This window comes from Microtus oregoni, unplaced genomic scaffold (assembly GCF_018167655.1).
Source record: "Microtus oregoni isolate MIOR12 unplaced genomic scaffold, Mior012 000071F_ref0000514, whole genome shotgun sequence".
NCBI classification, from domain to species: Eukaryota; Metazoa; Chordata; class Mammalia; order Rodentia; family Cricetidae; genus Microtus; species Microtus oregoni.
The window spans coordinates 4,078,118-4,089,617 of record NW_024543978.1 but is presented as its reverse complement, the minus strand read 5'-3'; the positions used below and the strand labels follow the sequence as shown (position 1 = coordinate 4,089,617).

The window sequence follows — 11,500 nt, the reverse complement described above, 5'->3', positions numbered from 1 at the left end:
GAAAACTCATGTTGACAGAACACTCCAGACAGAAATCCAAAGCAGAATCAAAACGGAACAAAATAAGTAAAACTCTTAAATGGAGAAGCTCCTTATCTCGGGTGTGCTGGAGAAATGGCTCCTCTATAATCACAGTAACCAGACTCAGACCTAACTCTGAGGTTTTTAGGAACAATGATAAGAAGGAGAAAGTGATAAAAGTTCAAGGACAGTCTTACCAGGGAATTAAGCCATGAGTTTATGGCCCTATCTGACAGCACCAAAGTTTTTATCCTGTTAGGTTGGGTTGGGAGTTGACAGAAGCATTGAGGCCTCAGTCCTAACAGGACTTTATGGAACAAAGACAAGGATGGGACCCAAGACTTGCAAGTAATCTCCAGGGGCTGGAGGTGGGGACTCAAGGTCTGGTTTAAATCTCCTCTCTCCAAATTGTGGGGATTGCTGGCTGAGGTGGGTGATGTGGACTATGGCACTAGGTAACTTTCCACTCACATCAAAGGTCCAGTATTTCCACTGGAGGTCCAGTCTAGCCATGGTTCTGGAAGGTTCCATTGTGGCATACGACTAGTTGCCTGGTAAGAATGTCTTACAGGTTCAGGCCATTTGGTACTACAACATTTTAGTGCCTTAATTTCCATAGATAAGCATCTTGTCTCTAGAGAGAGAACTCATCATGGTGTCCCCAAAATGAGGGCTTTGAATGGCACAATGACAACATGCCTGGTATTTTCAGCTTCCCCACCCAACAGTCTCAGGAACGAGGGCCCAGGACCAGGTGTCTAGTCCACAGCGGACGAAAGGACTGTGCCATAGGAGGGTGAAGATATCTCATGAGATCAGCAAGAAGAAGAAACTGAGGCTTTATTCCAAGAGGTAAGATATGTGGCTTCCTCTTCCCCTTCCATGCTGGCATGATATCAGGAACCCAGGAACTGAATGTGGCATTCGAATGGCAGCCCCCACCCCCAGAGGGAGGCTCCTATTCCATTGGTCTGGAGTTCTGTGGCTTCAGATCTGCCTCTGTTACCCATAGCCTACCCAGCATGATCCCACTGATCATTTAATTATTTACTGCTGTCTTTCTAAGACAGGAACATAGTAAATATTTGAGATAACCAGGTTGAAAAATATGTCTATCTAATTTTAGTCCTGAGAAAGAATGTGCTAATTATTGCTTTTAACACATTTTTAGTATTTGCAAACAAATGTGTCTTTTGAGAAAAAAATTAAAAATCCAGGGAAGCAAAGAGAATCTCTCAACAATATCAAGACTTGGGGATAATCCTCTGAACATTCAGAGGCACTGTCTTCTAGACAAGATGGAGGACATCTTTTAGGAGGCCTTAAGAGCTCAGCAGCAGCTCTTAGGACAATAGAGGACTACATAAAAATTACAGCCACATCATAAAAGTCAGATTTCACACTGTATCTCTCATTCCTCCCAAGTTATTAAAAGTTCTGAGGACATGTGATTTGCCTTCTTGAGTGGCCATAGGTGGTCAGAGAGGAGTAGTAGACATTCTGGTAGGGTGAGAGCTGTGCATTATGAATGTCTCAGTTCCTGTCTTTCTCCAGCATTGGATTTTCATCTATGTTTCTCAGCTGTGTTATATGCCTACTCCCACAGACACTTGTATTTTGAAGACCTTAATATTTGACCTTGTGGGAGTCAAAAGAGGGCATCTCTATCAGGGAACTACTATATAAGCATCTTAAAGATGGACATATAGAGTTGGGGCAAAGAGGAGCAAGGAAGTTCTGAGAAAGGGCCTTGTCTTAGCTACTTTTCAATTGTTTGATAAACATCATGACTAAGGCAGCTTATAAGATGGCTCCAGAGAGTTAGGGTCAATGACTATCTTGGTGGGGAGTATGATAACAAGCAGGCAGACATACACTGGAATAGTAACTGTTCATCTGTTCATCCATCCATCTATCTACCTATCTACCCATGTGTATATCAATCATCATCCATCCATCCGTTCATCCATCCACCCATCCATCCATATAGTGTCAGGCTTTTTATCTCATCTATTTATCCATTCAGCCATTTATCTATCAATCATCTATCTCATCTATGTATCATCTTCCTTCCTTCCTTGTTTTCATTCTAACTACAAACCTACCTACTTACCTACCATTTTTCTGACATTTGCTATGAGGTGTTACATTCTGTGAGTGAATCTGGCCTTTGTTATGCTTGTTTTTAATGCTTGTTAATGTTGGTTGTTTTTAATCGTTTAAATGATGAATATAATTTATAGGAGCCTGTGAGAGTATATATATTATATAGATTCTTACATGTTAAAAGTCATGTATGCATTCTTCTGTCTAGCATCTAATTTTTAAAGCCCATTTATTTATTTAGCCTATGGAATTGCCACATACTACCTTTTTAATCCCTTGATTCATTTTGAACCATTCTTCTTGCATTTTCTTCTTCCCAAAGCACATTGTTCAGAATTCCAGGAGAAAAGAAGCCTACCCTTTTTGTTATTAGTTTGAAATAGCTGCATTTCAGGCTGGAGAGATGGCTCATCAGTTAAGAGCACTGGCTGTTCTTCCAGAGGACCCAGGTTCAATTCCCAGCATCCACATGGAACTCACAGCTGTCTGCAACTCCAGTTCCAGGGGATCTGATTTTGTCACACAGTCATACATGCAGCTAAAACACAAATGCACATAAAATAAGAAAAAAATCATTTAAAAATGTTTGCCAGGCTGTGGTGGCGCACGCCTTTAATCCCAGCACTCAGGAGGCAGAGGCAGATGGATCTTTGTGAGTTCTAGAACATCCTGATCTACAGAGTGAGTTCCAGGACAGCTAGGGCTGTTACACAGAGAAACCCTGTCTCAAAAAATAAAAAAATAAAATAAAATAAAAAAGCAAAAATAAACAACAAACAAAAAGAAATAGGTGCATTTCATCCGGGTGATGGGAGAGATTTCTTCTGCCCTCAGGGTTCTAGATAAACACACCTTTTCTCTCAGGATGTCAATCTGACATCTTTTTTTTTTTTAAAAAACTTTTGTTATTTTTTTTTATTTATTATGTGTACAACTTCCCACACACCAGAAGAGGGCGCCAGATCTCATTACAGATGGTTGTGAGGCATCATGTAGTTGCTGGGAATTGAACTCAGGACCTCTGGAAGAGCAGTCACTGCTCTTAACCTCTGAGCCATCTCTCCAGCCCCCAATCTGACATCTTTAGTTTCCACTTTGGATTGAGAAGTCCACTGCTAGCTGCTCCTCTGTCCATGGAATGTCCGGCCACTGTCAAAACGCTTCCTTTAGTGTTTGTAGTCCATCATTGTATTGTGATGCTTGAAGTTAGATGCTGCTTTCTGCATACCCACCAGACAGGCTTTGATGATCTTCCTAGACTCTCCACCATCATTTTTCAAGCATAGTTTCCATTCCACTTGCCCCTCTCTTTCTGACAACATGAAAGTAATGTATCTTAGACTTTCTCTTCCAGTTTTGTGCATGCATGTACACACATGTGAGCATGTTCTTGTGTATGGTGATGTGTGTGTGTAGATATGAAGGCTGGGGAGCAATCTCAGGTTTGTTCTCTGGTTCACTTTTTTTGTTTATTTTTGAGGCCGAGTCTCTCATTGGCCTATATCTTGCCCTGGAATCTGCTTACGTCTGCTTCCTCAGTGCTGGGATTACAAGTGCATGCCTCCAAGTCTATTTAGTTTTTGTTCCTGTATATATGGCTCAAGTCTTCATGCTAATGCAGCAAGCACTTTGCCAACTGAACCATCTCTCCACATTTTCCCCTTTTTTGAAACAGGGTCACATTGTGTAGCCCAGGCTGGCCTACACTGGTCATCCTCCTGTCTCAGCTTCCTGAGTGTGGGCTTAGAGAGGGTACCACTAGGCCTGCCTTGCATGTCTTCTACCTTTAATAACTTTGGCCTGTCTGTGCCATACATGGATGCACTGTTCAGGGGTATCACTAAAAATTTGCTAATTTTCTTAATTCATTAAAGAACTTCTTTGTTGAAACTTTACTGAAATATAATTGAGTTTAATTAATTGCACATCTTTAGGGCATATAATTTAAATAATTTTGACATATATACTTGTGACACCCATAGTAGAGCTAAGATCACAGACAGATAGTCACACCCGATGTTTCCACCATCTCTTGGCAATCTCTCTCTTCTGTGCATTCTGTCCCTCCTGCTCCCAGTGACCTTGAGTGTGCTTTCTGTCCTTGTATATTATCTTGTTCTAGACGGTGAGAGAAACAAGCTCACACTCTCGGTCTGCCTGCTGCTCTTCTCTGAGGTTGGTTTTCCCAGTCACCTCAGTTGTTCTGGGAGTTATCCTCTCACTGGGTGTCACTTATGTTGCTATCCTCAAGCAGGATAAAAAGAAGGTGACAGAAATCAGCACAGGGGAGAAAGTTTATCCCACCTCACAAACCCAGAGTACAGTCCCTCACAGCAGGGGAACCAGGGCTGCAGCAGCTTGAAGCAGCGGTCATGTCCTGTCCACAGTCAAGAGCAGAAAGAAATGCATGCATGCACGCACTCTCACATGCACGCTCACATGCATGCTCACATGCACGCTCACATGCACACTCACATGCATGCTCACATTGCATATTCACTCGCTTGCTTGCTGGCTCGTGCTTACCTTGACTTCTCCACTCTTACACAGTTCAGGATCCCCTGCCTGGGGAATGCTGCTGCCCGCAGTGGGCTTGGTCTTCTCCCATCACTGAACACAACCAAGACAAACCCCCAGGGACACATTTCTGGGGCAATCTGATCTTGAGAATCCATCACGAGTCTCTTCCAAGGTTGTTTTAGGTAGTGTTGAGTTGCCAGTTTAAACTAACCATCATGTCCATATAGTTGTGTATTATTTGTTTTTTAATAGATAAAGCTTGCCTGAAGATGAGTGCAAAGCAGCCAGACTAGTCAGCCATGCAGGCCAGACAGTGGTGGTGCACGCCTTTAATCCCAACACTAGAGAGGAATAGAAGACAGGAGGAGATCGCTCTCAGGTACAGTCCCATTCTGAGAATTAGTGGAGGCAGGATCACCATTTTAAGACTGAGTTAGTGGTAAGAGCCGGTGACTTCTGCTAAGTACCTGTCAGATTCTGGGATAAGTGAAGAACTGGACTGACGGTTTTCCTGGTCTCAGTCCCTAGGGGTCAAGGAAGGTGTCTTCTCTTTATGACTGATGAGGGATTTCTCCCGGCTCCTGTGGGAACACTCACTTCTCAGTCATCCGTGGTGGTTACGTGGCCTGCTGTGGCCTCAGGTCTCTACAGTAACAGAAACCGTCCCATGACTTCCACTAGGATCCTGTCCCACCTAAGACAGGGAATATAGAATTCACCTGGTCTGGCAAAACCACCAAGAAGAAAACAATCTTACCCGCCCAGGTTTTCTTTCTTGTGAATGTTAGCTGCTTTGCAACTTCAATCAGACTATCAGTACGTTTAAGTATATTTAATTTTTAAGAACAACTTAATTGAGGCTGGAGAGATGAATCAGTGGTTATGAGTACTGACTACTCTTCCAGACGGACCTGGGTTCAATTCCCAGCACCCACGTGGCAGCTCACAACTGTCTGTAACTCCAGTTACAGGGGATCTGACACCCTCATGCAGACATGCACGCAGATGAAACACCAGAGTAATAAAATACAAAATAAATCATTAAAAAAAGAACAACTGAGTTGTATTTTCAGTATAAGGAGAGCTGTGATGGAATCAGAGGGTTAGGTCAGGTCATTTAATTTGCTGTGCCTCATCAGAAGAAGTTGTTTTTGCCGGCATGGTGGCACACACCTTTAATCCCAGCACTTGGAAGGCAAGTGGATCTCTTGTGAGTTTGAGGCCAGCCTGGCCTACAGAGAGAGTTCCAGGACAGCCATGGTGTTGCACAGAGAAACCCTGTCTTGAGAAAACAAACAGAAAGAGTTTGTTTTTGTTCTTATTATTTTTTAAGCTGTGATTTCGGTAACGTGACCAAGCAGCTCTCAAACCTTTGATCCTCTTGCCTGAGCTCCTGAGAATTGGGATGCTGTGTTAGAAGTTACACATTTTCATAGATCCACAGGCCGCCTTTTCTTCAGCAATGTGTTAAAAAGCCTTCCGTCACTCTCAGTCTCCTAATGTCGGGAGCATATGAAGATTTCCTCTGATATTTTTTAATATATATAAATATATGCACTCATATCTATGGAAGGATTTGGTTTGTGACCTAGCCAACCAGGGAGCATGGATCAAATATGATTTTTTATTTGTTTTAGCAACTGGGTATGACTTCATATTTTTGAAACTACATATTTGCTTATATATTGCTCACATATTTCACAGATAGAGATTTTATTTGATTGGAAAACTCTAAAGCATTATGTGGGATTTACATAGAAACCTCTCAGACCTATCTATCAGTCCAGGGTCCCACATCTGTTTGCTGGTTTTAGCTCCCTGTTTATACTTGAAGTTCATCTCAGGGCTTTCCATTCTGTTTCTCCTCTCTCTCTCTCTCTCTCTCTCTCTCTCTCTCTCTCTCTCCCTCTCAACACTATAATGAAAATTGCTGTTTCATTAATAAAGCTACACATGTTAGCTACCCCACGTGTCTAAAACACGGGGGTCCATCTTGAGAGAAGCAGTGAAAACACGTAGAAACTTCATGCTTGCATGCCTAATTACTCTTGTGTTAACTCGAGGCCCAGAGACTCACGAAGTTCTCAGAATCCATCTGCGCCAGGCCCACAACAATCACTGAACCATAGAATTGGGTTTTATTGATTAATTCGTGGCTGTGTACAAAGTTGAAGTGCTGAGAGACTTGGCTGAGGAAGCTTCCGGCAAATGCAGCTTAGATAGCCCCAAGTGAGGCCATGCAGGAGAAGGGCAGTTCTACCAGGCACACACTCCCCTGAAGGAGTGGGGTTCACCTCAGGCCCCTAGGACAGGATTTTATTCATCGTGAGGGTCTTTCTTATTTACGGTTCCTGTGTAGGGCTGTGGGGCTGTTCTGTCATTATGCGATTTTTTCAGTTAGAGGAATCTGTGAGGATAAGGATAGAGGCAGGTTGGTCAGTGGTGGTCCTGAGCTCATATGACCTCTGCTGCAATGCGTGTCTGAGAGCTTGTGACAGGTCACCCACAGGACCAGAGCTTTGAATCTGCTCTCTCTCTGCTTCTCCTCTTTGCTTTGCTGTGTCCTCGGGGCTGTGAGAGGAGCTGGGAGACACAAAAGATGGGCTGGAGCGTGCTATTTGAGTGGGTGAACTCATGTGACGCTGGTCTCTACAGCCATCTGCCAGTTGTCCTTAGATACCTAAGCACACAGCAGTGTTTAAAGCAACAAGGGGTTAATACACTTCAACCACTGTCAAGATTCACGACAATAATCTCAATCCTCCACTTTCCAGTTCACACAGAAGCCCCTTAGCTCAATACCTTAACCTAGCAGTCTTCAGAAGTTCCTGTTGGACTGACCTGGGCAAGAAATGCTTACAGTGACTGGTCTCCATAAGACCAGGAATAAACGTATCATGAAATCCATAAAGAGAACCCAAAGAATAGAGAAGCTTGCATGGAGCCCAAGAGCCCAGCTCAAAACCCGAATCTCCAGGGGCTTCCTTTTAAAAATATAAACGAGAAAATGGATCAGCCCAGTGTGGTAAATTAGACATGACCTTGGAAAATGGAGGTGATCTTAAACTCAGCCCTGAGAAAGAGAAATGAGAAGGGACAGGTCTAGCGTCACGTACGAAGTTGACATGTACTTAGTATCGGTCATGGGCCTGCTCAAAGTCCTTCAGACCAAAGCAAGCATTTTGAGAAGGAGGCCACTCACATCCAACACCTGAGTGTTTCTTAGAAAGTGGAGCCCGAGGTGAGGGTTTGAGGGTAAGCGACTGGGGAGGGTGAGCTCTTAGGAGGGCAGGTGAGGGCAGGGAGAAGGGAGTGCAGCTGTGTTGTAATGGAATGGGGGCCTCAGCCTGGGCCCCCAGACCCTCTAGAGAGGGATTGTCCTAGAGGTGGGTGTGTAACTGGACGGTCTCATCCAACATGACCAGGTCCCTGCTGCAAGGGAATGGAAGTGAGATGGGAGGTTTCCCAGGCATTCATAAGCAAGTGAGTCCCCCCTGACCCAAGGATATGCATGTCCCCACTCCAATGGGGGGGGGGGCAGGCAGAGATGTGTAGCCTCAGGGAGAACAGTTGGATGTTGCCTCATAGCGCCTACATGCCTTGGGGGTCCCTGAAGAACTGCCCCACCAGGCTCATTTTCTGAATGCAGCTGCTTGAGGACTGCAGACAAAGACCCCTCTGAGAGGATCGCAGAGAGATAGGAACACCCCAGCCCACAGCAGCCGCAGAGTCCACGTGGGCGCTCCTTAAGAAAGACAACATCCAGGCCCCACTTTGGTAAGATGGCCTCAGGGACCAGGAACTCTCCTGACAGACCCCCTAACAACTTGGATGGAATGACGTCCCCAAGGTTCAGGTCATGTGCCATTCTTCACGCCTGCAAGCCCGCAGCGGTTACCGTGGTCTCGAGGGCAAAGGTGACCCTGCACACTCGCTGGCAGACATTTCCCACAAGTCCCACTTCCCTTCCTTCTTTTGTCTGTGCGCTTTGAAATCACACTGCAGGAGCTCCAGTGGGTTGGGGGGGGGCGGTTTATGATGAGTGAGTAGCAGCCTGTCCTCCCTCCCCTGATGGCTCTTTAAGGAGCTTGTGGCCTGGACAAATGAGACAGAGGCTTCAGGGAAGGAGCCAGGTACCCCCACCCCAAACCCAGGGGCCACAGTTCCTGTTCCAGGTACCCTGACTCCAACCCTTAGGAGCCACAACTCCTGATCCAAACAGGAAAAGCAAGTTTTTTTTTTTTTTCCTCAAATGTAGACACCTGGAAAGATAAACAGAAAACCACTTTCTTATTGTTGGTGCCAGAAAAAGGCAACATCTGGGGGATTCTGTGCTCTTCAAGCCGTATTGAAATCCTGCAGGCAGCCCCTGTGACTCGCTCAGGTGCCTGGGTCTTTGCAGAAGCAGTAGAGGCAGAAGAGCGGCTATGCATGTTACTTCCTCTCCAGAAGGTCTGTGGAGCTCCACGGGAGTCAAGTGCTTGGCAACTGCAGCCCGCACAGGGAGGGGGCTCCCATAAGTGTCTGCAAACAGGGTGAAGAGCTTTCAAAGGAGCTTAAGGCCTGTGGCTATAAGCCTTCATCTCAGTTTGCTTACCTGCGAACTCTGAGTGCTAGACCAGATGGCGTGTCCATTTAGGGCTGTACCTGCTCGTCGGTAGAACACAGTGAACCTGCATTCGAAGAAAGGGCCACAAGGTCATTAGATTGCTCACTGGACACACGGTGCGCATGTTACAAAGAGCATGCACCAGCACCAAGAGGAGTGAGAAATTTCCAAGACAATCAGCGCAAGTGAACTCCCAGTCTTTTCTCTTTCTCCATCCTTATCATGTCTTCCCTCTGGGTTGTGAGTGACATTTTGTGTTGGGGACCATTAGATCAGATGTTCTGGCTGGGGCTCACTGATGGGGAATCTGTGTAGACCCCAAGATGCAGGCTGTCAACACCACCTATGGTGGCATCAGTGACCGTGTGCGACTCTTAACATAACTGTCGCTGACCCGTTCAGTAGCCCCAGGAAGATAGCAGCTAACATACGGATCTCTGCTGACTGCAAAACATTTACATCTTTGTACAAAGTTCTCTGCAGCAAAGTGTTTAGTGAGTAGTGAAGGACCAGAATCTAACATCCGTATAAATCCATATCGACCTGCAGAGCCATTTCCCCAAGCTGTTCCTAGGCAGCACGGCACGTGAACATGATCTCAGGCTGGGGATGTGCCTTCCTGGGTAGAGTGCCTTCCTTACGCACACAAAGTCCTGGGCTTTGGCCTCGGCATTGCATGCTAGTGCTCACCTGTGATCCCAGGACTCAGAAGGCTGAGGCAGGAGGATCAGAAGTGCAAGACGATCCTCGGCTATGATGCAGAAAGTTCAAGGCCAGGTTGGGCTCCATTCGAGCTTGTTTCAAAACAAAACATCAGCCCCATCTCACACAGGCTCGTGGGTTGTGCTATTTCTCTCCTCACATCCTGGGGTTAGAAGGTGAGTTGGGAGAGGGGTGAGGAGAGATGAGTGGGGGTGGCTGGTGAGAAGGTGCTCAGGGCAGCCCCGAGATTCTCAGCCACCCTCAGAGCCTCTCTGGTTTTCCTGGCACACAGTGTTCTACCTGATGGCTATGTATGCATTGCTCTGCCCCACAGATATGAAGGAAGTTTCTGGCAGAGAGCCAAACGACTGTGCAAGCCACCCTGGTTGCCAAGAAGAAGCTGTCTCCCCCACCAACTTGAGGGACTGGAGCCACGAGGGACCCTTGGGAAGGCTTCATCAGAAGCGGCAGGTAACGCTTGCCTTGGCAGCAAATCCAGATGCAGAGAACAAATGCACCACACCCTGGCATTTATGCCAGGATAGCAGTAAACGGGCCAGTGCCAGGCCAGATCCAGAGGGGCCACTTGTATGAAGGGCCATGATGAAGTTTTTATCTGTGAGACAATCAGACTTGATCTATGGAAATGGCAGGGGGTACGACATCAAGATGTCAGTTCTGGGCTGTACAAACAATGGGCCTAGCGACAGCAGGTTCTACACAAGTATGGATTCCCTCTGGGATCTGGAAACGATCTGGGGATGTGTTCACTAGAAGTCCTTGGTGCTTCCCCCATCTCTAGAGAAGTGAGCTCAGTGCTTTGCACAATGCCATCGCTCTGGGGAGGGGCATAGAGGCTGTGGTTGGTGTCAGAGGCATGGACAGGTATGGCGGTTCCATGTGTAATGCTTACCTGGGCAGCAGTGAGGACCAGAGAGAAATACAGCCCGAACTCGAAGAGGCTGCTTTCTGGAGAAGAGATGTGATGTGGGAGGGTCTTCTGTTTTGTGTTGATTTCATTGGTTAATAAAGAAACTGCCTTGGCCATTTGATAGGCCAGCCCTTAGGTGGGTGGAGTACACAGAACAGAATGCTGGGAAGAAGGGAAGTTAGGCAATCGCCATGCCTCTCCTCTCTGGGTCAGATGCGATGGAGCCAGCCGCCAGGTCAGACATGCTGAATCTTTTCCGGTAAGCCATCACTTTGTGGTGCTACACAGATTATTAGAAATGGGTTAAAGCAAGATATGAGAGTTAGTCAAGAGGAGGCTAGAGCTAATGGGCCAAGCAGTGTTTAAATGAATACAATTTGTATGTTGTTATTTCGAGTGTAAAGCTAGCCGTGCAGGAGCTGGGCAGAATGAAAAGCAGGCCTGCTTGCCTCATCACTACAGAGATGGTTCAAGCTTCCGTCCCTGAGCAGCTAGGACAGGTCAGAGAATTTTTCTGGGTCACAATGTCCCTTTCACCCAACAGCAGTGACTCCAGCCTTGCTCTTGCTTGCACAGGCTTTGACTGGAAGGAATGGAGCCACCGTGAGAGG

At 46.2% G+C, this 11,500-nt stretch overlaps 1 protein-coding gene across 2 annotated transcripts in view; it reads left to right on the top strand.

Annotated features, from left to right (window-relative positions):
- Positions 1–11,500, top strand: part of Znf831 (zinc finger protein 831) — a 110,156-nt gene that overhangs the window by 44,912 nt on the left and 53,744 nt on the right. For both annotated transcript variants that reach the window (XM_041641936.1, XM_041641935.1), the window contains exons 3-4: positions 734–873; positions 10,293–10,429. In XM_041641936.1, coding sequence (XP_041497870.1) covers positions 734–873; positions 10,293–10,429 — 277 coding nt within the window. The remainder of the gene's footprint in view (positions 1–733; positions 874–10,292; positions 10,430–11,500) is intronic.